Source organism: Drosophila bipectinata, chromosome 3R (genome assembly GCF_030179905.1).
Source record: "Drosophila bipectinata strain 14024-0381.07 chromosome 3R, DbipHiC1v2, whole genome shotgun sequence".
Lineage (NCBI taxonomy): Eukaryota > Metazoa > Arthropoda > Insecta > Diptera > Drosophilidae > Drosophila > Drosophila bipectinata.
Window position 1 is genome coordinate 6,446,897 of NC_091739.1, and position 26,043 is coordinate 6,472,939.

General features: G+C 41.2%; 1 protein-coding gene across 3 annotated transcripts in view; it reads left to right on the plus strand.

Annotated features, from left to right (window-relative positions):
* The first annotated feature begins 3,480 nt into the window (after positions 1 to 3,480).
* The window catches only part of Dscam3 (Down syndrome cell adhesion molecule 3), a 30,362-nt gene continuing 7,799 nt past the window's right edge, over positions 3,481 to 26,043 (plus strand). For 2 of the 3 annotated variants that reach the window (XM_070281388.1, XM_017249756.3), the window contains exons 1-20: positions 3,481 to 3,551; positions 5,100 to 5,212; positions 10,208 to 10,472; positions 11,060 to 11,267; positions 13,943 to 14,085; positions 15,613 to 15,774; positions 16,067 to 16,216; positions 16,322 to 16,442; positions 17,552 to 17,669; positions 17,945 to 18,168; positions 20,878 to 21,005; positions 21,107 to 21,207; positions 21,530 to 21,734; positions 23,486 to 23,617; positions 23,704 to 23,853; positions 23,937 to 24,082; positions 24,394 to 24,529; positions 24,839 to 24,958; positions 25,249 to 25,401; positions 25,460 to 25,976. In XM_070281388.1, coding sequence (XP_070137489.1) covers positions 10,433 to 10,472; positions 11,060 to 11,267; positions 13,943 to 14,085; positions 15,613 to 15,774; positions 16,067 to 16,216; positions 16,322 to 16,442; positions 17,552 to 17,669; positions 17,945 to 18,168; positions 20,878 to 21,005; positions 21,107 to 21,207; positions 21,530 to 21,734; positions 23,486 to 23,617; positions 23,704 to 23,853; positions 23,937 to 24,082; positions 24,394 to 24,529; positions 24,839 to 24,958; positions 25,249 to 25,401; positions 25,460 to 25,976 — 2,954 coding nt within the window. In that variant the 5' untranslated portion in view covers positions 3,481 to 3,551; positions 5,100 to 5,212; positions 10,208 to 10,432. The remainder of the gene's footprint in view (positions 3,552 to 5,099; positions 5,213 to 10,207; positions 10,473 to 11,059; positions 11,268 to 13,942; positions 14,086 to 15,612; positions 15,775 to 16,066; positions 16,217 to 16,321; positions 16,443 to 17,551; positions 17,670 to 17,944; positions 18,169 to 20,877; positions 21,006 to 21,106; positions 21,208 to 21,529; positions 21,735 to 23,485; positions 23,618 to 23,703; positions 23,854 to 23,936; positions 24,083 to 24,393; positions 24,530 to 24,838; positions 24,959 to 25,248; positions 25,402 to 25,459; positions 25,977 to 26,043) is intronic. The other variant, XM_070281387.1, reaches the window with a different exon arrangement.

The window sequence follows — 26,043 nt, forward strand, 5'->3', positions numbered from 1 at the left end:
GTTGGCTGTTAGCTGTTGGATGCTGGCAGCGTTGCTCTATTTTCTTGCCTTCATGATAATGATGCGGTTTTGTTATGGCTTTTTGTTGGCAGGGGCACCGGGAAACGGCTCTGCCATCATCATCGGCACCATCGCCCCCAGTTTGCGGTCTGCACCACTCAACAAGCAGGGCTGGCTTTCAGCCACCCACATCCCGCCGACGAACCTCTCCGAAAACTTTTCGTGTACTGGCAAACACTTTTTACTTACACAACCCCCGGAGCACTGGATGCTGTTGTTATTCTTGTTGCAGTTGCGGCTACCGGAGAAAGTTCAGGGTATCCATTGCTGAATGATGGGGGGCCGGAGTCGGTGCCGGAAGGGGAGTAAGGATAAACACCCGAGGGGTGTGGTTTGCATTAGCATTGTGCCAGCAATGGCAACTTAAATAATTTGCTTATTTTTGGGGTTTCTTTATTGTTGTGGTATAATTATATTTTAATGACACTTTAGCACAAATTATGACAGCTCACAGGGGGTGGTGATTGTGCTGGCTTTGCTTCAGTGTGGGGACTCGATGGGAAAACTCAGGCGTGAAAGCCTGATGAACTTGAAATTAGTTTGGAAAAGTTTCAAACCGATGGTTGTGCCAACTATTTGCGGCTTTTAAAGTTAATTATTATGAGACTTGCAACTTTTGGCGAGAGATACCACATAAAGTAAACTAAATTTATACACTTAATGACGCCACAAGTGTTTAATTCGTAATAAAAGCGTAGGTTGCTTGTGAAAACGACTTTGGCTATTAATTGCTAAAGTGAAGTTTCCTTTGTAGGCTAATCTTAAGGACCTCTTACGCGCCTGCAACAGGGTGATAAATAAATCGTTTTCTGCCCATAAAATATACGCATTCTAACTTGAGCTCTACTCATTCAAATGCAACTGGGGCTCCACGCGATGGCCATTAAAGCCGTAAATCTAAAATTAAATGCCGAGATAAGCGGACTACGTAAATTATGCCATTTGCTGGGGCCAAGTTCGCACCAAACAATTTCCGAGCTGTAAAGGCGCAAAAAACAAAACTCCATGCCACAGCACAGTATAATACGTATACGTAATGTGCATAGGAGAACAAAAAGCAACAGGACTGCGGCAAAAACATCTTCAATAGCTTTATTTTGGGCTGGGATCTTTGGGGTCGTTGCCAATGTGTTGCGCCGCCAAAATGTAACAATTTCGTAATTTATTTAAGAGCGACTCATAAATGGCCAGAGTCATTTGTTTAAGCGAAGCAGCCCCACATACTTTCACATAAGGATAAGGAAGCTCGTGTCCTGGCTCTTGTTTATGGGTGTCAGCTAATAATTCACTTAAGCTCTGCTGCATGAAATGCTTTTAAATTTAATTACAAAGCATTTTCCTCGAATGAATCTCAAGCATATAAGTATAAGCAGTAACCTATAGGGAGCATATGAGAAGTATACCTAAGCAGATACTTGACAGAAATATTAATGACAAGGCAAATATGTTTGCCTGGCAATTGAGTTATACACCTTCATTTGGCACACGGCGGTGATTTATCGGTCGACAGTAAAGAAAACATGACTTTAAAGCTTTAAGGTTGATAATAAAATAAGCTTACCATCTATTAATAAATATTTTTATTTATTTCATACCTATGGAAAGAATTATAAATATTATTTTGAAACTTATGAGAGTCCGTTTTTTTATGTGTGAAGCTCCTCGCTATATGGAAAATTAAGTTGAGTCATCATTTTTCCGGAACCTATCCGCTCCATCATAATAGCTTTCACCTTTGCCGTAGCGTAATCGGACGGGGATCCCCATTTGGCATGAAATATGAAAATCGCAATACGTTTTGACAGCCCTCGGTAGATGTGTATGTCTGAGAGCCCTCACTCGCACGCATTTGTGTCTAAATAAGTGGCATCCAATGCGCTGGCTCGCTCGTTTTCCGTTTGCCCTAGGTCAAGTATTTTTTGAAAACTTTTAAACGCTGCCAGCTATCGAAGGATTCTCTGCCTCTGCCTCTGCCACTGCCGCGGTTGGCGTCCAAAGAGCGCGCCTGCGCAGGTCCTTTGTTGACAGCAGAGAGCTACCCGCAGAAGCAACACGTGCTTGCCAATTTTTTGAAAGTGTTGGTAGCAAAAATGAAGGGTAAACAAATAAATAAACAAAAGCAGAATGTGTGAGCGTAAAACTGAATGACAGTTTACGCTAAAAGTCGCGTAGTAAGCATTTGGCTTGTACAAAAAAAAGAAGGTAGTTGGTGGTGGCTTTTGGGGTTTGGGTGGTGCGGTGGCTTGTTGTCCTGTGTATCGTGCTTTATGTAGCATAACTTTTGGCGCCAAAGTGGCATTCGTGCATTGGACAGTCCGCGTGATTTATGATGTCAGATGTCGCCGCAGAGGTGATGAAGTGCCCCAAGTAGTGGGAATGCAACAGCAATGCGATATGGAAAAGCGGATTTAATATTGAATGAAAATAACATAAATAATAAATAAAACGAACTAAACATAGTTTATGGGGGTTATTGTATTTCTGTCTTATTTTAGTTTATTGTAAGCAAGGCTTTAGGATTTAAAGTTATCCATCACAATTTAATCTTGGTAAAAGATCTGCAAATATTAGATACAACTATACAATACTATAGTTACAACTAACAATGGTTACAACTTAAAAATAATAGCTAGTAAATAATAGTTACAACATAAAATTTATTTTCAAAAATTTTTGAAGACCAAAAATATTTGTCTTTTTAAAAATTTTTCTCTTTACTATTGATGTTTACTATTTTTTCTTTAGTATTTTTGAAGCGCAGTGTGTCTTAAAAACAAAAAAATACTTGAGGAACTAATGTCCTAAAAATTGAAGCATTTCCTATTTTGTAATTAATTAATAAGCCTTTAATCGTGATCTATTTATTTCCATAGGCTCAATTAATAATTTTTATGGAGCTAAAAAATTTGTTGCCGGTCTTTAATTGATTTTTTATTTAAATTATTATTTTTTAATAGCTTTAATCATTCATAGCTTCCTATACATATATGTATATATTTCAGTCATTCACGAGGATGTCAACAACCGCAAGCCAACAACAAGTGAACACTATCCTCTTCTCCCCAGTGCTGCCTCTTTTGTTATTCTCTTTTTGTGTTTTCTCTCCAAAGGATTGCCAGACAGATAGCAAAGAGAACCGAGTCGCAAAAGAGTATCCTTTGGGGCTGGCGCTGACGCAGCGCTGGCTGCGAAGTCGACGGCACTGCTGGCGTCGTTCAATTGTGGGCCACGTGTGGCAACAGTTGCAGTAACGGCCTCAACGGGGTTCGAAGGGCATTGGGGGCGGTGTGTGAAACGATTACGCCGACAGAGATAAGCCCAAGCGACAGGACGAGAGGGCCTGAGGTAGGGAGCTGTGCTGCGCTGCGGCTCAGCAGCGACGTTAGCAGCGGAGGACGATTTCAGGATTCAGTTTTTGCCGGCGTTTCGAACTGTTTGGACGTGTCAAGCGGACGAAATCAAATTCGGGATATCGGAAACAGTTGCCAGTGGTAGTGCCTTAGTATTAGTTAAGCATCCTCACAGACACACACACCCACTATACAGGATGCTCGCGTGTGTATGTGTGAGAGTGTGTGTTAGGCACTATTTGGGGATTTAATGGAAAAAGCATTAATGGATGCTGCCTCAGGGAGTGACTACAGGGCCATCGGTGATAGTGTGCCCCGTGCCCCGTGTGGGTGTTGCTATATCAGTGTGCGTGTTGGACATAAAGGGATAGCTATACTGCGAGAAAAACAAAAACAATATTTTTTTTAAATAAAACCTATCACATGAAATTTAATACTGGATACTAGTTAGCTTTGGATAAAAATTGAAAAGTCTGCAAATTTAGAAAAAGGGATTCCCCTTTTAAGCATAAATGAGAAAAACTTTTCTAAAATCAAAGCATTTTGATAAAATATTCAAAACTTTTGAATATTTGCATGGCTTTGCCAATGATGAAAACTTTAAGTCACTTTTTGCTCAGTGTAAACATCAATGGTTTTGTGACTGAAGGTCTGTGTGATTTTTGTTGTGTATATTCCGCTGCCTAAAACTATGCAGTGCAATTTTGTTAGCCGACATTTTGTTTACTCCCCCGTTGTATATGGGTTGGTGTGTGTGAGTGGTTTTATCGTGGATTTTACTGACTTCACGGGTTATTTGTCCACACGAATGTGTTCATAAAAAATGTAACAAAAGTGGATTTTCGCTGGCCCCCCAAAAACGCTTTGTGTACACAGGGGCCCTAACATCAGCGGAAGCGGAAACGGAAGCTGCTGGTGAATACACAACACCCACACTTACACATACCCACGCACATCCCAACAGAAATAAACCAATAGCTTACCCCTGGAAGTGGATAAAGTAAATTGAATAAAAGGTGAAATAATTTTAGCGCTAAGCAGGCCGAGTGCCGGCTAATGGAAAAGTGTGAAAGAGGTTGCCAGGTGAACCCGATGAAATAGACAGGGAAAGAGAGAAAAAAAGGAAGTGAAAGAAGAAACAAAAGAAAACCGGGACAAAACACCTCCGAAATTTTTCAATTTCCCGGCCAGTCGTGGGAAAAATGCAAATGTGTGGCAGTGACTTTTTGCAGGAATTTATGGAGCGGCAAATTGAATCGAATGGCCACCGAACTGTCGGCGCTGACGTGCCATGAAGCATGTGCCGTGCGATTATCAAAGTGTGATAAAATTGCGGCAACAATAGCCAGAGTTCGGAACGAAAAAAAAAAAGAGTGGGAGGAATTAAAAAAAAAGGATGTAGAAGGAAAGAAATTCGGTGCCTAGTCACAGTCCATAAAAATATACCGTCTATGCACTGCGTATAATTTATGGTCGCGATTCTTTTCTCCTTTTACCATTCCGCCATTTTTTTTTCGACCACCTTTTGGCAATTGTTGAATGCAGCCGCAAAATATGCTATGATTTTTTGCAACTAGCATGTGTAAGCTGCCAAGCATATGTGTTAGTTTGTGTGTGCATGTGTGTGTGTGTCTGTGAGGCATATCCTGGCAAGCAGCCAAATATAATAAAATCACAATTCTATGCCAGACAACTCCATGCAAGTGGAGGCTCCTGCATCCACCACAAGGACCAAGGACCAAGCTCCCCAGGACAACCGCTCAGGATTTTAGAAGCCAGGGGTCTGTGGCCAAGATAACGAGGTAATTTCACTGAATGATTCGCAGTTTTCATTCCGTCGCTCAGTGTTTGTTTGCTGCTTAGTCTAAACAAATTGAGTTGCCTCGGTTTGCCAATAAAAATTGCACAACTCCGGTGGTATTCTTCGTTTTATTTTGGCTTCTGTTCTTTCTCTCACTTTCCGATTCGGTTGTTTCGGTTTTTGCTCCAGGATCCGCAAGCTGTTGAATTATGCATTGCCTGGAGATAAGCTGAAAATGTTGCATAAGGCTGCTATTGCCACTGCTAGTCGAACTGGAATTGGCTGGGCATTGGGAATTTGAGATTGGGAAAAGAGCTGGATGGAGGGTGTCCATTAAATTTTAATCTCCGAAAATATTTGTATGCATCGGGCGAGACTGTTGGGCCAATCTTCACGAGTTACAACAGATAGCCAGCTAACAAAGGAAACGGAATTCGGTCAAGGATAAAAATTTACATTTAATTGGATTCCTTATAAATTGAAGCTGCTTTTTTCGAATCTAACCCTTTGTCCATCTTTGGCAGGACTGATGCATTCTGGTATTGTATTTTATTCAAGTTCTGATTATTCTTCAGACCTTTTCAATGTTTTTCCTTTGTTAAAAGTTTCGGAAAGGTGGTTTAAATTTTGATGCCAAAAGTTTAATGATTTTTTTTCCAAAAGAGTTAAGAAAAGTACATTACTTGGAATGCAATTTTCTTTTCTTCGCTTAAATGAAATATTTTATATATCATCTTACTTTAATGAGTGTGATTGTTGAACTGTGTACCTGAATTGCACATTAAAATCTACAGTACTTTCTTTTTTTCTGCTCTACCTGGTCTACTAAACGCCCAAGGTGACAGTAATTGTCGTCGCCATAATTGCTGTCTTTAACGGAGTCATTAAATTGTTATATCCTAGCAACGTACCACATCCGGGCTAAATTACTTCCTCATTTGACGCCTTCGTCGCAATGGAGCGGAACGCTTTAAAGAGTTGAGCGCATTTCGCTCGGAGCTCTTGTACCAATTAAATTTATTTGTTAGACAAGCGAGCGATGTCACCGCCATGGCCGACGTCCTCGCAATACACTCAAGTCAACTTTATTCATAATAACAACAAGGACCCCTCGCTGCACGACAGCTACAGCAAAAATAAGACCCAAGGCCCAGGCAAACGCAAAAGCAACAGCAACATCAGTTGGAACTAAACAAAGGCCCTCCAAAACGCCAGAGGACCAAGAACAAAGATAAAGAGCGGCAGCCAGCTCGGGGGTTTGTCAATGTGACAATGCAGCATCGCTGAACCGCCGGCTTTGGGTCCTGGAGCTCAGACCTTCGTTCTGCCACCCAGATATCTGTAGAGTCCCCTGTCCGGATCCCAACGGAACGGTTGCAACGACAACGAACAATAGAAAGTTTCCATGGCAGAAAAAATATGCGCGCCCATTACATTTTGTTGCCGTGCCTCATTTTTCTTGCTGCCCTTCCAGACAACGCTGTTGTGCCCGAATTGATGTAATATAAAAGGTGGCCAAACATTTGTTAGGACACGCGAAATGGGGGGCAATATGAATGGTTCGGGCCGCGGCGGGTCGGGCATGGCGAAATGTTATTAGGTGGCTCGTCGCCTTTGCATTTCCGGTGGCCCATTCTCGATACCCCATTCGGTACGGTGGACAAGAATCGTAAAAAAATGGTTATTCCATTTTTATAGGACTTGATACAAACATAAGGGATAAAATGGCATATATTTATGGAACTTGAAGAAAATGAACGACTTATTGGTTAGGAAAATAATTTATGCGACGTCAATTCGAATTTAGAGATAGGGTCTTAAGTATTTTGCTTTATTTAGATTTTTTTCTTAAAAGACATCTGACATTTTTGAAAAAATAAAACCAAAATGTCTATTTCCTTTTGTTATTTATAACAAAGATTTTCTGAGTGCGGTCTTAGCCTCATTTCAGCTCAGTGCATCCTCAACTATAGACCAGGTTGAGAGATATCCACATTGTTCCAAAGTCCACCTTTTTTGTCGACCCATAGTCGTAGCCGTAGCCGTAGCCGTTGCAGTGGCCATTTACCAGAACGTGGCCCGCGACGGATGCTCTTTGACTTGCGGCCTTAGCCATTGTTGGATATAACCAAAGAGTTGCACTTCAGTCTGGGCGGGTGCAAATGGATCCATTGTTCGAAGCATTTCGCATTAGGAACAAGCGAAGGGGACCGCTAGTGAAGTGGGTGCTGCCAACAGGAAATTACTAGAGTCGAGACTGGGAGTTGTGGCAACTTTAAGGAGGTGGCTTTAAATCCCGGCCGGTGGCTTTATTCCAACAGGAAGTCGGGCGTATAAATTGCCAGGCTGTCAACCAGCGCTAAACGCAAACATATCCGCCCCAAAGTGTAGTGGGTATGTATGTACATACATGCAACACCTTTTCCATGTAGGAAAAAAACAAAACAAACATTGCAGGTGACGAGCATTAAAACGATTCAACAGCTCCGTCTCAAAGCCAGAAAAATTATATTGCTTTACGCCTGCAAGACCCACCAACCACTACATATTCATGTGTAGTACCTCCGCTCCGTTCCACTTTATCCATCGGATGAAGGCGTGGCAACTTGGCGGATGCAGCAGCGTTTAACCTCAGTCAGGCAGTGAGTGCAGATGTGCACTATAAAAAAAAAAAAGTAGTATACAAGGGAATAAAATGTAAGTTACCTTTCAATATATTTAAGGTAAAAGACAGAATCCCAGTAAAATCAAAGGTTTTCCCATTTGACATGATACGAAAAACAATCTTTGGATCGAGCTAGATAATATCTCAGTGTATTTGAGATCAGGGGGTGATTTTCGGTCGACTGCCTCTGCAACACATGAAGGTATGACCATGTTGCCTTTGAATTGTTGCCGTAGCTATTGCTTTTGCTGTTGTTGTGGCGTTCCGCACTTAAAGCCTTTCACGCCAACAAAAAGTGGAGTGTGCAAAAAGGTGAGAAATAAAAAACCCATCCACTCGATTGCTCAAGGTGCATGCTGAGGCAAGGACTCGAAAGGAATACCCATTGCTGTGGCTAGCTGCAGCCACTCCAAGTAGCCTCTATTCGGGGGTTTCATTGTATAAGATTGATTGCCCTACTACGGATTGTTTCCACTCTGGTGGCGATGAACATAATATGGGTAATGGATACGTTTAGTGGGAAACTAAGCATTTTAAAGCCTAATTAAAGGATGATTTTTTTTTTTTGAAATTTTTATAAATCATCAGTAAGCGCCATATTCCCACAACTGGATTATCAAAGCAAATAAACAGTGATTATAATCATGCCTGCACATCACAATAAAATAAATAAACAAGAGCTCAACACCCACAGAAACATGAACACATTTACAGAAAGCTTTCATAATCCAGAATGACACAACTAAAGCGCCACATATTTAGTGTCAAATTTGCTGACAGTTAGCAGTTATGACACCAGACACACAAGCCAAAGTAATCGCTTTGCAGAAGTGGTGTGGAGGGCGCAGGATGTGGCTGCTATCCTGTCTGCTCGGGCTGGGCCATCTCCGCCGGCGAATGGACCCCAAAGTCAGACAGTTAGACGGGCCAAAGAGCGACACACAAAAGCGTGCAAAATAAAAACTCATTAAAAATGAAAGAGAAAACTCAAACACACACACATTCATTGAGAAAAAAAAACAAACACACGACCAGGTTGGTACACTGCATGTGTCTGTAAGGATATAAGGACGCCGTCCAAGTGTTGAGCAAAGAACCGAATTGCTCGTGGCGAATCGCTCAACAAAAGACGCTGCTAAAATAAACAAATCATTTTAAATTCTCAATTAAATGCAAACAGACACGCCTCCGCCCGCCCATATGTGCAGACTAAAAAGGTGTCAAGTTGCAAACATTAAAAGAACTCTTGAGTGTGACCCTCACTGCCTACTTTCATCCGAATGCTCGTCCTTCACCCCCACCATATTCATATGAACAGAGAGAAAAAATGGTAGCCAATCAAGGATAAACAGGACGTAGATGTACTTAAGCCGAAGCTGCTTGTTATCAATCAAATGCTTTGGTTTTTTTCGGTGCACAATCTAACGCCTGTCGATCCCTGTAATGGGTGTCATGATGATGTTTATTTAGTCGCTAAGCTAAGTGCCTGGATGTCTAAAGGAAGCGAGTAAATCGAGAAGGCCGGGGAAAGGATTCTTCGGTCTCGAAATTTTCTCTCGGCTGTTGAACTCCTGCTCCTCGACCTCAAAACATGTTTATGTCTTCTTCATTGTAATCGGGCTCTCGTGCGAGGGTAAAACTTGGCCTGGGCCGTTCCAAATAAAATTTAATGATGGCAAAAGTCATTCATTTCGTATGCTCGCTCATAAATACTCGTTAAATGTATTTACCAAGAGCTCTACAGCAATGCAAACGCTGGATTGCTCTCGGTTTCTGTATGCTCGGGCTGGGATGTGTGTTGGTTTTAGTATGGGGGCAGTCCTAGAATAAAAGCCGCCCAATCCGGGCGACTGATGTTGATTTCTCGCCTCTTTCGTCCTGTGTTTTCGAGTTTGGCATATTTATATAGCACTTTGTGAATTCTGTATTCTGTGTCTCGTATAGTTGTAATTGTCATTGGGATTGTTTACACATCGTTGGAACCTCTTCTCTGAAAATGATTTGAACTTGACATGTAAAAGCTAGGTTTCGTTAAAGTTATCCAAAAACGACCCTTTTATGAATTTTCTAATAATTTTATTGATTTCTACAGCACATATAGCATACCTAAAAGGCACAAGATTCATATAAAAATACACACTTTAGTCTGACTTTGTTCATCCTCTTTGCCTTTTCGTCAGGATTTTATTTCAACATTTGATTGCTAAGTAACTTAGTTTTTCATCAAACTGCATTGCCTTACATTTTGACCAGACAAACAATAGAAAGGAAAACATTTTCATAATGCATATGTAAATTAAACTTTTGGCTTTCATTTTCTGTATATTCCAGGTGGCTAAACAACATCAGAAACGACTGAACATTTTCAAATAGAAACAAAAACATCTCCAACCAGGGGCTTATACAAAAGCTAAATATAAGCAAAGCCACAGAGAAGCAACTGTATATATTCATATTGGAAAAATAAACAAGAAGGACACAAGGAGCTTCTGGAAAAATAAACGAAAACTAAACTCAATTTTCCACAGCCTACAAATTGAATTTTCATGCAACGAAATGAGTTTATTAGAGCGTCCTAGTCTAGTTCTGGCAAAAGGTTAGTTCCACAACTAAAACATTAATATTTAATATGCAAATTACACTTTGAGGCCTTTAATTTTTAATACATATTTTTAAGTAATCATGTTAAGTAAACTTAACTGAAAGTTAAATATGCATGTTCCTTTTCATGAATCAACAATAAAACACGGATTATTTATTTTGGAAGCCCCGACGGTTAGATAACGATATTATTATTATTGCTCCAGCTGGTGGCTGGTAGCTGGTAGCTGGCTGCAGCCTGTAGCATTTAAGCAAACAAACAGCACAAGCTGCCTGAATATATCAAAAAAGTTAAGTTGGTTTCAGACTGCAGTTGCTAAGCCGCTCCCAAGTGGGTCGGTTCAGCAGTGAAGTGGTGCCGGCTGCCTAAATGTGAATCCAGAGCTCGCTGCCGGCACCAAAACGAAACCGAATCCAAATTAACCGCATTTATGAGTTGCACTCGAGGTGCACAAGCCACACACAGCGCCAGCCTGCCGGCAGTTGTGGTGGCATTAAAGTTTTAAACAAACTATGTAGCGACAATGTTGATAATTAACCTGCCATATGATACCCTTTCCCTTTCCGTTCTCCCCTTTTTAGTTGCGTTCCTGCTGGCGGCACTTGCAACCCCGGTCCTGGCCACAAGCGGCTTACGGGTGCCCACATTCCTCCTGGAGCCCGCTCCGCGACTGCTATTCGGCAACGACACGGGCGCCCAGGTGACCTGCACCGCCCACGGCAGCCCGCCGCCCCTCGTGTCCTGGGTGCTGCGCGACGGATCGCTGGCCACCCAGGTGCCAGGACTCAGGTAAGTTCCTGCGGTGCCAGTAACAATGTGTCTAAGTAATAATAAGTGGATGTCTAAAGTGCACTGGCGAAAAGGATTGTGAGCTTGCAAAGAGGAGTGGCCGAAACTTTCAATGTTAGCTTTGTCTTTAAAAAATGTGTTCAATGGAAACTAAAGTAAGATAAATTGTTCGGTGCAACAAGCCTTTCAAGTAAACCGACTCGATTGAACAGAACTTTCTCGTTGTGTAACTTTATTGTTTGGAGCTTCAAACCATAAGTATGTCTAGTGTGGCTTCTTGGCGGCGGTTTTGGTAGTCACATTCCTGCGGCTTCGGTTTGCGGCTTGCATTAAAGTAATTCCTTGATTTGCCTCATTTTAATTGACATTGCGCGAGATGGCGTCGCAAAAAGCTGTGAAAATCAATGTTAACAGACGAACGCCCCACCATTGCCAGCCCACCGACATTTTCCCACCGCCATTTTCCCCTTACCATCAACCACATTTCAATGGAATTGCTTGGCTGGCAACAACAAAACTGCCAAGGAGGCAGACAAAAGACGCGCTTTTGGTTTGTTGCCTGAAAAGGCCAAAGAAATTACACAAAAGTAATGCTGATGGCAACCAAGTTGCATGTAGCCTCTGTCGTTTTTCTATCTATTTTGTTCTTGGAGCGTGTTGGGTGTGTGTGAGGACGGGAGCATTTAAAATATTAAAAGTACTGCAGTGTTTTTGCAGCCTTTGCCGGATGACATGTTTCATACAAATAGACACACACGTTTTAGCCTTAATCAAGGCGAGTGTGTACATTAGTTGCTTACGCAAGCTAGGCTTTAATTTGCGGTTATTTTGTTGGCTTCCATTAGCCGGGCTCAACACAATTAACGCACTTTGCATATGGCCTAAAGGCGAGCGAAACTGTTTATTTGGTTTAGAGCTCTGTTAGCAAATTGCTGCCCAGCCATTGTAGCGGCTCTTAAACGGATTACTGTGCAACGACAAAAAATAATAAACAAATGTTTGGAATCAACGGCAAACAAATATAGCAGATAAATCGTAAAAATAGCGTACTTGTATGGGACGACGCCAAAATAAATACTGGCATAAAAATGTATAAACTCACGGCACAGTCCACATATGGCAACAAATTTACTAAAAGAATTTTTATGTTTCGCAAAATGAAATGTCATTTCAAATACGTGATCTCTCGTACACTCGCATATCCGTATAAAAGCCGGGGATTTCATTGGACTGGTTGTGTGAGTGTACATCTATATGTACTCGTATATGTTGACGACTGTCGACTGTCGGTCTGGCAGACCCGAAAAAAAATGTACGAAAAAGTCGGATGCGACGGCATTGCATAGAAATGAAACAAATTTTATTTTAAGCTACTAAAGAGCATAGTTGAGTTCAAGTGACGAGTATGTATGTATACAGGACGTGTACTTATCTGCTGCAGGAATAAACGGACAGCGGACAAGAGACACAGAACATGGAGTTAGTCAGATAGTCAGTCGTTCGTCTATACCTGGTGTTTGTTTCCAGAAAGGGTTGTGTACTCTTCCTAATTTTGAGAAAAATAAAACTGGCAACCACTAAAAAGGTTTTTTCATAGTTTTCACCAGGCTTCTTAAACATTTGTTGTTTCTATTATTATCTTAAGCTTCTTTTTTTTTTTTTTTAAATGAAACATGAGTAACTCTTTGTCGTGTCACTATGTTTCTACACTTTTTTGCCTTGTGCCCTGAACTAACGCATTGGACGTAAACAAATTGCTGGCACTTAAACATTTTTGAAAACAGCGCTTGATGAAGTTTTCCCTTTTTCGGTTGATGTTGGCTAGTTGGTTTTTCTGGGCACCAGGACCCAGTGGGCCACACCATCCGGGGCAACGTCCCACCCCATGCAACATCTCATCGTTGTCGTCGTAGCTTGTTAGCCCCGACTGCAGTTGAGATGATTAGCGGGCACAGAGATTGCAACTGCATCTGGAGTTGAACAGAGTGGAGTGGAGTAGAATGACTTATGTGATGGAAGGCTGATGGGTTTTGGCCGCAACCGAGCCAGAGAGCTAATCAAATGCGTTAAAGCCCTGCGGGAGGCTTAAAGTTTGATTTGGAAACTTGTGTTAACTGACATTGCGTTTGCAAAACAAGATGGAAAAGCTAGGAAACTGGATTAAGACAAACTGACTTAGTTAGCTCAGAAATTTCATGATGTTTGATTTCGAAATAATTGAACTTGCTGGGGTGAAAATCCTTTGAATACCTCTTTCCTTAGCTTATTTCGTTCCTTTACTTTTTTCTAGAATATACTCAATGTAGCAAATACAACTGACATCCGTTTAGGCCATTGCACATCACTTGGGCTCAACAAACATGTGGCATATATTCAGCATTAAGCTTATTGCATTTTTATGTAAATTCACACTTTGCGCTCCATGTACTTACTGCTATAAAAATACTCGCCAGCAAATGGCAGCCACTTTGCAGGCGCTTTTGTTGAGCAAATTTGTGCTCTACATTCGCGCTCCTCCGTCACCATTTCCACCTCCATTGCCTTTGCCTTTGCCACTATCGCCATCCCCAAATGCAAATAAATAAATAAATATATATAAGAGGAAAACCCGAAAGAATTTGCCCACTAAAATATTGCATTTTGCTGTTCGCCCTATGGTGCTTTTGTACTTGCAGGAAAATATCTGGCAACGGCACACTGCACTTCCCACCGTTTTTGGCGCAATATTATCGCACGGATGTGCACGAGGCCACCTACAGATGTCGGGCCAGCAATGAGGCGGGCACCATTCTGAGTCGCAACGTTCAGGTGCAGGCAGGTAAGCAAAATGTACAACGTACACTATCCTAGTTTTCCAAAGTAGCTGGCAGCCAATAGGGCGTGGAGTGCGGACTCCACTGCCTCCATTAACATTACTCGTCGTTCTGGAGACCAGTGTTGACAATAATATATTGGCTTTAAAGAAGCTAGGTCAGATACAAAAAATAATAAAAAATGGATTTACGGTTCATGTGATTATAAAATAAAAATGTGGTATAATACATTTTATCCTTTTTTCCTTGTACATACAATTTTCTTATTTTAGAAACACCAATCTTTGGTATTTACAATTATTTATTAGAATTATTTATATATAATTGTTTTATATATTAGAAAATATATAAAATTTGACATCACTTTCGGATAGAGAAAAGAGTCCATTATGTTGACAACAACTTAAAGCTGCTCACGTTCGGTATGCTGGCATTTTTTACGATTCTTCGTTCTGGCACTCCCCAGGATGTCACCTGGGCGCCACTTTTTCTTTTACCTTCTATTCCACTTTATACAACATTAATATCCTGTGAATTTCCTGACGTTTTCTGGCAGCTCTTGAGCCGTGATCGATGCAACAAAGTTTGTCAACTGCTGCAGATTCCTCGGCTCCGAAATTAACTTAATTATTTTATGCACTTACTGTTTACTCGGCCTGGCCCTTAATGCTTGACCTCGAAAACAGGGCACGTCGAGAGTATTTACACAGCCTGGCCCAAAGTAAATCCAGCCGCCTTCCTTTTTCCCACCGAAAAAACCAACGTAGCATGATAGTCGCTTAAAATCTCATTCAATATTTACACTTTGCATTTTCCATGTGTATCATTTGTGTCACTCCTTTTTTTTCCCTCGTCCATGGACACACAAACGAACATATAGTATAACTGCTGTGGTGTTCTTTTTCCTTCGAGTATTTTGGCTGCTCTTCAACTTCCGTTTTGCATGTAATTTCAAGCAATTTCATTCATTTAAACGGCAGCCATTCTGCATTGTGGCCCCGCTCCGTTTATTGGGCCCGTTCCGAGTTGTCGCAGAAGCCATCGGATGCCAGCCACGGATTGTGCTCCCCGAAAGCGTTTTATGCGCTCATCTGTATGCGCCAGCGGGCAGACGGCAGCGTTTGTTGACTTTTATTCCCTCCGCCAGCCGGCTCCTCACTGCTCCCCAATGGATTACAGTGGTGGTCAAGTTTATAGTCTAAAGGTGCCGAAAATTAAGGGACAATAAGTATTGCTTTCCGAATTTTCCCAAGGGTCATAGATATTATATTTTTCATTACAGTATATTTTTCAACATTTATTATATTTATGATTCAATTATATTTTGAGAGTTGGGAGAAAATATTTTACTTTAATTATATTATTAACAATTTTAATAATATAAGCTAAAAATAAACATGAACAAATCATTTATATTTGATTATTATGGCATAACTTTGACTGTACTTCTCTGATTTTTGCGACTATGTACTTTTGAATCTGATTCTGTTCCTCTTCCTGATACGTTTTGTTTTTTTCCTTGGCTCTGTCAGTGGTGCGTCGTCAGTTCCATGTGCACGTGGAAAACACCGAAGTCTATTTGGGAAATTCGGCGTTGATTAAGTGCGCCATACCGGAATACGTACGGCCCTATGTGCGCGTGGCCAGTTGGCATCGCGGCGAGGAGATACTGCTCCCGGATCTGTCGGATGTCGGTGAGTGTTGCCACATTTTAACAACAACAACAAATCGAAAGAGGCGGAGCGAGGGAGTCTATCCGCTACTGAAATTTATGTGCACACGATTCATTTTTGTTGCGTGCTAGCAATGAAGTTGCACTTTTTGTACAATATTCCGGGGGAATGTGTCCAGAGGTATGGGTGGGACAACGGGGCGGATGACGTTTATTGGAAAATGTTACGTATACGCAGCGTGTGCAATGTGGTGGTTTGATTTTCCTTTGCCATTGTCATTTGTGTGACCCGTGTGTTTATGATTTCCGAACAGCGGGTCGCTATGTGGTCCTGTCCGCCTCCGGGGACTTGTACGTGCGCTCCGTGCGTTCCGAGGATGCTCTGATGAAGTTTAGCTGCCTGGTGACCAACACTCTAAACGGAGAGCGACAACGCAGCGACGCTGTGACGCTGCAGGTTAAAGGTGAGTAAACTTCAATCAAATTACCATTTACGTTATCCCATATAACAGTTAAGATATTATTTTCATGAAATTTTATCCCATCCATCCCAAATTATATTTTCCCAGAATTGAGCAAGAATTTGGCTCCCCGCACCACCCAGAAACCTGTGATGGAGATTCATGTGGAGCGTGGCAATGATGTTCATCTACTGTGCAATATCCAGGGCAATCCATTTCCCATATTTACGTGAGTTAACCCAATCCTATACCGCACAGCCTGCTTTGTTTTCTTTGGTTGGGGAGTTGAAGGCGTAGCTATTTCGTATCTGTCTCAAAGTATCTACCCAGCTGGCAGTAAAATAACATCACGCAGTCGGCTCTAGGTTGGAGATTATAGACAGCCCTTAAGTGCATTTGAATGTTTGCCTGGGGATGCTGGCTTTATTGCATATTAGGGACTGCTGTTTTAGTGCTAATTAGGTGACTCCATGGACTCCATGGCCATGTGCTAATAGACAGCAGTGGATTGTGGTGGGTGGACGAAAAGAAAAACTAACATGGCCGTAACTGAAAAGTGAACCCACGCACTGGGCTACTGGCAGTAATCGAGTAACTTAATCATCTTGTTTACCCACTCAGAATGGATCGACTTCCAGAAGCCAACACTTTGCTGCTGTCCAAACAATATAAGGCAATTACCATCAAAACTTGGAGAAAGTCGAGCCAATAACACACCAAGTATCCAGTAACACGAAGTCAGGCGTTCACGGCTAATTAGCAAAATAAAAACGTAAACATGTCTCTCTATGGCGCTACTTCGAGCTCAGGGGTGGCATTATTTAACAGTCTGTTTCACTTAGAAGGGCTTATTAAAATTTCATCCAGTTCTAAACACTTGAAACGACCCCATTCACTTACATCCATGTATGTTTTCGCATGTATACGTTTGGAGAAAATTTTGCGACAAAAACGCAGACAGTTGAAAACAAAAACACAAGCCAAACATGCAAAGAAGAAAGTTCTCGGGACGAACCATAAACGCTGATGCCAGACTGCAAAGTATTTGAAATATTTCCGAGAAAGCGGCAGCCCCACTTATTACTATAAATGCTGAGAAGAAAGGAGATAATTTGGTATAAACGTGGCAGGAATAACAAACCAAAGTTGATTTTATTGATTTTGTGTGTGATTCAAACAATTCAGTTTTTGTTTCTAGTTTCCATCGCTGGTGAGAAACCCGAAAATTTTAAATCAATAAAGAGTTTTGTGCCTTAAACTGGGAAAACTTTGGCATGGCACTTTACGTATTTATGGGTGTGTGGATGTTGGTTTATATGTATGCTCTTTGATTTATAGCTGGTATCGTGTTTCCGACTCGGCTGCCCTCTACCCGATACCCTCGTCACAGAGAGTGATACTTTCGCGCACATTGCTGCTCATCAAAAATGCTGACGAACGCGATGCGGGCAAGTGGGTAAGTAACCGTCAAACAGCCAACCGTTGGCAATCCGAATATGTAAAGTGCAGTACAGTAGAGCTTTTTTAAGACCACACAGAGACTAAGCGATTTTTGGAAACAATTTTCCTAAAAAGAAAATTCACTAAAAAGTACAGAACATTTTGTAACAGAGGTACCTCCATCTGCGTTCGTGTTTCTCGAGCTCCACTTTACTAAGCCTTTATTGTAGGGATTTCCATCCACAAAAAAAGACCATCAGCTGGGTCTAAATGCCCGCACTCTCGTTGCAGATTTGCCAGGCCTCAAATCAATTCGGGGAGCAGCGCATCGAAATCCGCCTCAGTGTCAATTCCTATGTGTCTGTGCATATATTGCCGCAAGTTCAAATTGTCAATTCGGGCGGAACGGCAAATTTCAATTGTACGACAACGGGTTCAGCGATCGATGCCATCGACTGGCTGCACAATGGCAAACCGCTGCAGGCGAATAATGCACTCACCACCGGGAGGGATAAGTAAGTATAGCCCGGGCATAACCCAAAAATAGGGATTGCAAGTGGGACTGGGACTGGGATTGGGACTGGGACCGTGGCTGAAAAATGGAAATGGCGAAAGGGACTCACTGCCATGGATTGTGCGAAATAGGAACAACGGGCTAACGGGCAGACATGCAACATTGTTCAACCGATTTCGATTTTTATCAGTTTCGCCAGTTGCGAATTTTCCTGCAAAGCCTTCCGACCGGCAAAACAAAAATATTAAAAAAAGAACAAAAATAGCAAAAAAATGAACAGCATACATAGATTACACAACTCGCTTCTCGCTTGGCGAAAATGTTTTATTGTTACTGTTATTATTATTACTATTGATGAACGTGGCTGGCAACGATTTTAATACCCTTGCAGAAGGTATTATGATTTAAGTCAAAAGTGTGAAACGCAGTGAAGGAGACCTTCCGACCCTATGAAATATATAAATGAACTATCAGGATTACATCGTGAGTCGATATAAGCATGTCCGTCTGACTGATTTTACGCAATATAGTCTCTCATTTTTAATTTTACCGATTTTTAACATTGCACACATCCTTCTTCCCTTTACGCAGTATATTATTCGGAACGGACAGTATAGGTAGAATATATCCAATAGCTGCCCTACAAATGACTGATCTGAAATGCTATTAATTACTAGTATAATAATGTACTTTTACAAGAGTGGGACTTTTTTCGAAATTTTTTCACATTTTATCGAATTTGATTCTTAAATTCCCATATCCCATAAGGATATGTATATCCTTAATTCCTTGCATTTTTTGCCTACATATCCTTAATTAACTTAATTCTTCTATAAGTTCTAAGAAAACCTATTTGTTTATAAATTAAAAACCAGAAAACTTAAACCCTCATGATTCCGTTGCCTATTTTTAAGGGCGCATAAAAGTCAAATAGTAATGAAGAGAAAAATTGTACCTTATTTTTGCGTATGATAACATTCCAGAAGATACTTTACTTTGTAAACTATTCAAAAAATTGTTTTTAAATAATTAATTTAAAAAAGGCGCCCTCCTCCTCGATTCTCATAAGTTGCACTTAAGCGTGGCAAAAAAATCGGAAAAATATTATTTTTTTTTGTGTTTTTTTTGTTATTGTCATGAGTGATTATGTTTTATGTTTAGGTTTTTCTCATTTTGTTGTTGTAATTTGTGTTGTAATTTGTATTGTTGTAACTTTATGTTGCAACTTTTTTTGTTATAATTTTTTTATAAATGTTTTGGTTATGAACTTTATTTATGTGTTGTATTTTTTGCAGTTACATACATATCAAATTATATATTTTGGCTGGCATTTACATATATATGTATGTATGTAGTTCATTTATAGTAAATGCCATAACTTTAGTGCTTTTAGAAGTTTGGGACATAAGGGTATGTCCACTTCGGCTCCGCCCAAAGCAAGCTTTTCTTTCTTGTTATGAACTATTTCGCCGCGAAATGATTTTTCCCCCCATTTTCGGATTTTAGCATCCGCATTCGGTTCAGTTGATTTTTTAAAAGCTTTACCCGTCTGGGATAAAAAGAGGATATGATGATTGAGCGCAGCGATGAAAGGTCAAAGATTAAATGACTTTGATTGCTGGCATTGATAATTCAGTTGCATAAATATTTTGGGATAGTTTTGTGGCGATTGCTTTTTGAATTTTCGAGTGAAAGACAGTAATTAGTTTATAGTATGCTTTTCAACTCCCGGAGCAGTGAGATTACGTACATTTCAGGGGCTGATTAGAGCTTGTGGCACTTGTAGTGCCCAAAATTTAACACATATATCCTGAAACCATATAAGATAATTTATGCAAGTTCCCGACTGGCCTCCTAGGCTTACCTAGGCCTGTGGGAATCCTTTTTGCTTTGTGCATACATATTTTCGCCTCAACGGCCAGGACACATCTTGATAATTTAATGCAAATTACACGAAATCAGCATAATACGTTGGCCGGGGCAAAGCAAAACCGAAGGCAAACTAAATTCTCACGCAAAATTTGTACAGCAGCAGATGGCAAACAATCCGGATCCGGCCTGCAATAACAAATATCGCTCCAGTATGGGTATACGAGTATATACACACATACATACCTATCTGCATAAGTAAATACATATATATAAGGATATTTTTGTTTGTGTTTGTGCGTTGACCAGCTGTTGGCCAAGGCACAGTGCCTGGGGGATAGGAATGTGAATGGAAATGCGAATGGGAGACCAAGCGAATCAGCATTACAAATCAAGCAGAAATTTTTATGCTTATGCTAATAAAATAAATAACAAATTTCGCTTGAACGAACAAAAGGCTACGAGCAGCACGCAAGCACACAAATAAATCTTACACCATAAGAAACTAAATATTTCCAAGTACTAATAATTAAATATACATACACATAAGAAAAAAACATAATTATTTAAATATTTTTATATTGCAATAACTACTCAAAGACTAATTTTTTAAATGTTTCTTACCATAGAAAAGTATTTTAAATTAAGCCCCAAATCATCTCAGTGCACATATGCCTCTGTCTTGGTGTGCGTTTATAGCAAATTGCTGTGCCCGCTCCCATTTTCTGCAACGTTGTCAGTTTTCAGCAGTTGAAGTTTGCTTGCCAAGCTCGGCATTTTTAACACTTTTCGTCCTTTTTTTATATTTTTTCCTTTGTTGCGACCCCCGTGTCCTTGGCAGCATACGGTTCCTGTCGAAGAGCTCGCTCCTGGTGCACAACGTCGGGCGACGCGACCGCGGTGTCTATCAGTGTCTGGTGGAGAATCAACGCGCCAGTGCCCAGGCGATGGCTGAGCTGAAGCTGGGCGGTGAGTTGACAGCGACATACATAGTTTATGAGACAGAGTTTTGGCATTTATCAAGCTACCCCATGCTTATTATCGTTTATTTTCCCCCACCGCCCACGCAGACACTGTGCCGGAATTGATTTACACCTTCATTGAGCAGAACGTGCGTCCGGGACCATTAATATCGCTTAAGTGCTCCGCCAGCGGCTCGCCGCCACCGCAAGTGAGTAGAGACCATTTTCAAATATTTTATTGGCCTTATTATGCATTATGATACGGCACAAGCAAAGCACAAAACAAAAAGTTTTTGAAATTCAAACAAAGTTTTTATTAAAAGACAAGATATTCTTTATATTTTATTATATCAACATTTTATTTGTAATTGCCTAAAGAGTTTTTAGTTTTTACTTTAATTTTAAAAATAAATATTTTTGCTAAGTGCACACACTAAGCCTTGAAATTATTGGCCAGACAAGAGGCCAATATTCGCTCCATGGCCCTTATTGATTTTTGTGGTGTCTGAACAATCTCCTCTTGAATTGCAGTTCGCCTGGCTGCTGGACTCGCAGCCCATCATGGATGTCTCGCTGCATCATAGGTTTGCGATCGGACAATTTGTCGATATGTCCGGGGATGTGATAAGCCATTTAAATATCTCGCACGTGCGACCAGACGACGGAGGCCTCTACAAGTGCGTGGCCAGCAACTCGATGGGCAGTGTTCAGCACTCGGCCCGGCTGAATGTTTACGGTAAGTTGATAAATTGGCTCGGAAAATCAATTACCCACACTCCGGGTCCTTAATTGTGTCAAATAAATGGGTTTCTCAGTTCCCGTGCTCGTCCCATTTCATTCTGTTCGTTTTGTTATCGAAAATTCGAAAGCCGCCTTTGTATTTCGGGCCAAACAATGCAAATCACAAAAGACTTTGACTTGGGGCCATGAATATCGTTGTCAAAGCGGCTTCTGCAGCTTTTGTATCAGCGGAATCGACAATCGAAGCACCAGCTGATTGAAAATACTACCAAGGAAACGAGACAAACACAATCTGGTGAAAGGAGTGTCGAGATATATGGGGAAAATAACTTAGCTATTCAGGGGAAAATTCTTGGTGGCGCGTCAAAGAAATCTCTTGAGGCAAAGACTTTTGTTGGTTTTGCCGTGAAGATGATTTGGCTTATCACACAGCAGGCACACAAAGAACACACATAAAAATATCTTTATAAATTTTTAATATTCTGGGTGGAAAAATATTTCTATAAAGTTTTTATATATTTTATATCACATGCATCGCTAATGCCAGGAGTTCTGGCAGGATAATCGCTGTCACATCGACGTTCATAAACTGTAAAAATACGTAAAAAAGTCAGTAATTCGTAAAATCCTCCCAGATTTCCGTTCATCGTTTAAGTATCTCTTGACTGCTGAGCTTTTAAGTATTGTAAGCAGTTGGGAAAACGTAATCTTAATGTGTTAATAATGCATAAACGAATGGATATGTGACAGATATAAATCATACGCCCTGTGTACGGGAAATGATTGATGACGTCGCAAGGAAGAAGGCAGCTTGAATCCGCTTTGAGTCCTTGTGTGCGTATACTTGATATTTAAGTGGGCCTGCATATTGATGATAAATGATGATGTTTTCAATGCTGCCCCGCAGCTAAATTGAAAATCAAATTAGGCATGGCCAGTTGCCGGGGCCACTCGTCGAAGATGTATGGAAAATATGATTGAGTGAATGAAATCAAGAGAGGGGGTCAATTGGGGCTTTATGAGTCTACTAGAGCGGTTATTTCGCAGTCCTTTCGGCTTTGCTGGTTTGCCACACCCTCTGGGAGACTTTAGCTGCCATAATAATGTCAAAATGATTTCGATTATGAACAGCTCTGGCCGCAAACCAATGCCCCCAGCCACGCCCACATCTCCCCTCAAATGTCAGATGCGGCGGATGGAGAGCTGACGAAGCCACAGGCATGGGCTTGCCTGTTAAATTATGAATATTGCAATTTATGCAACGCATTTATCCATGCAACGAGTTGCATTAGCAGCACTAAAAATGCACACACACGCACACAGTCTTGCGGCTTCAACTGCAACTGCAACTGCATCTGCATTTTATGTATTAAGGGCGCATGTGTGCGAAATGAATATAATTGGAATTATTTAGCATTCATGCTGTATTTCAGCCTAATTGCATTTTGTAACTAATTTAATAAATTTTACAATGCTCCTAAAAACAGTAGATACCTGATGAAAATAGTATGTTTGAGTTGACGAATTAATTGAAAAGGTCTAATGATTGTAAGAAAGTTTAAAATAATTTGTTTTCTGATCAAAAAAAGTTTCATATTGACTTGTACTCTTGATTGGAGGACTTTCAAATGTTTCTTTCTTCAGTTTTTTTTCTTTCAGGATTATTTAAGGCCTCCTTTCGTTTTTTCCTATGAAACATTGGACGCAAACATATTATTTATATTTTTACCCTTTTATTTTTTCAAGGACCTCCCTACGTTCGAGCCATTGGACCGATCAAAGCCGTAGCCGGCGAGGATATAATTGTTCACTGCCCGTTCGCCGGTTATCCCATTGAGCAGATTAGATGGGAGAAGGCGCACCAGGAATTGACAACGAGTAAGACAAATTGCAGACAGGGCGTTGGACAGAGGAATCTCTTGGCTTAGTCTACACCATTTCCCAACGTTTTCCTCTCCTTGCAGACAGTCACTACGAGTTGGCTTCGGTGGCCGAGGGCGGGCAGCTGGTCATCAAGAATGTGGAGCCCGGACGGGATCAAGGTATCTACACGTGCATCGTACGAAGTCGGGCGGGTGAGGAGGCGCGCCGGGACATGCAATTGAATGTGAACAGTAAGTAGTGGGGACTGTCAACCATTTTCTCCTTTCGAGGGATATTAACGTTTGCCCGCATTGTCGGCTAATCGCTCATCAAGGTCCGCCCGTCATCGAGCCCTTCAAGTTTCCCAAGAACCTGCAGGAGGGAGGACGGGCCCAAATCACCTGTGCGGTCTCCTCCGGCGACATGCCCATATACTTTGGCTGGAAGAAGGACGACAGCTCCATTCCTAGCAGTTTGCAGGTAAGGCCATTACTTCAAAGTGCATCGAAAAAAGTTTCTAGTATCTTTGTGTCCTTTGCTACTTCAAAGATACCTTTTAAGTGTTTCGTACTACGGGTAGTTTTGAAAAGTAGAGAAGATCCGACTTGGATATTAAGCATTTAATAAAAGCCTAAGGACTTTATATAAAAGGAATTAGACAACGAAGTCGGGCGGTTAATGATTTTAATATAAAAAAAAAATATTAAATATTATACAATGCAGGGTATCCCCTGTATTCGTGGTTCCTTCAAACTAATATATTTTTACTTGTGTTTCTTTCAATTTACAAGATTACCGAGAAGAAGGAAGAGTTCTACTCGCTGCTGGTCTTCAAGGATATCAGTGCGAAGCATAGTGGCAAGTATACCTGCTATGCCAGCAATGCTGCCGCAAAGGTGAACTTTACGGCGGAGCTTCAGGTGCGAGGTGAGTGGGCGTGGCAGGTGGATACCGTGTTCTGGATTCCAGATACCGGATGGGAAGAAGTTGAATGCGATGCGAAGCGATGCTGTGTGTGTCTATTGAAGCGTTGCGACGCTGTTTCAAAATAAATCACACAGGATTTGTGCGCCAGTGGCTGCCAGGCTTGGCCTTTTTCGGGCACACAAAACAAAGATACACATCCATGCCGGACGGAGAGTTGTTAATTTTGTTTCTGTGTTTCTGTTCTTTTTTGCCATTTTTGTTTTCTTACCCGTCGTTACGCCATTGCCCTGTGGCACGGTCACGTTTCAGTGGCGCCTCGGTGGAGCTACGAACCCATGGACACGGCCACTATGCTGGGCAATACAATATCGATAAATTGCGAGGCGGAAGGATATCCGATTCCAGCTATTACCTGGTTCAAAGGGCAGGGTAAGTTTGCCAATGCCAATCGGCCTGGGATTTGTACACACAGTTCATTAATGTTTAGATGGGTTCAGGCGTAGGAAGGATATAATCACATGAAGACTGTGCCTCCTACTTTGAACTTGTCAATTAACCTTTTGTTACTTTTGCCATGACTTGGAAGTCATTAATATCTGATTAATATTAAAGTTAAGATGGAAAAAGTAACAAACTAAATGGGGACTAATTGTTTCTAAGTTTAATGATAATAGAAACCTATAACTCGATTCTTTAAAACATACCTACTCTCTATATAGGCAAGACATCAAAGGACTTTAAGCCACTGAACATGAGAAATCATTCGCTTGTTTTGAACTTAGCCACGGACAACGATGAGGGATACTACATGTGCCAAGCCACCAACGAAATTGGAGCAGGCCTCAAGAAGACAATACGCATCAATGTCAATGGTAATGGACATCGGAAGCCGATAAAGTAATGTATAATACACCTCTCAAAATTTCACAGAGCCGGCCCGTTTTGAACAGCCAGCCCGGAACATAAGCTCTCGCCGGAACGATCCTGTGACCTTAGACTGCCATGCCAAGGGCGATGAACCAATCACTATTGGCTGGACCCACAACAATGGCCGCATCGACCTGAATAACTTTAGGTTTAGCATTGCGGAAATGAAAACAGATATGGGTGTCGATTCTCAATTAACAATTGGGCATTCAGATCGACATGATTCCGGGGTTTATCGCTGCATAGCCGAAAACCCTTACGGAAGGGCGGAGCAAATTATTTTTCTGGCTGTACAAGAACGACCAGATACCCCTTCCAATTTGGACATTTTCGAAGTGGGTTCACGTACAGTAAAGCTAAGCTGGAGACGACCCTTTGACGGAAACTCGCCAGTGCTTAGTTACTTGGTTCAATACCAGGCTCTTAAGTATCTTCAGTCCCATGTGGGTGGAGCTGGGGGAGATTGGAACGGGCAAAATGTAATCAATGTCAGTCTGCCATCGACGAGTATTAGTAAAAGGTAAGATATTTTTTTAAATTAAGTTCATATTGTATAATTTAAATAATATTGTTCTGTGCCATCTTGT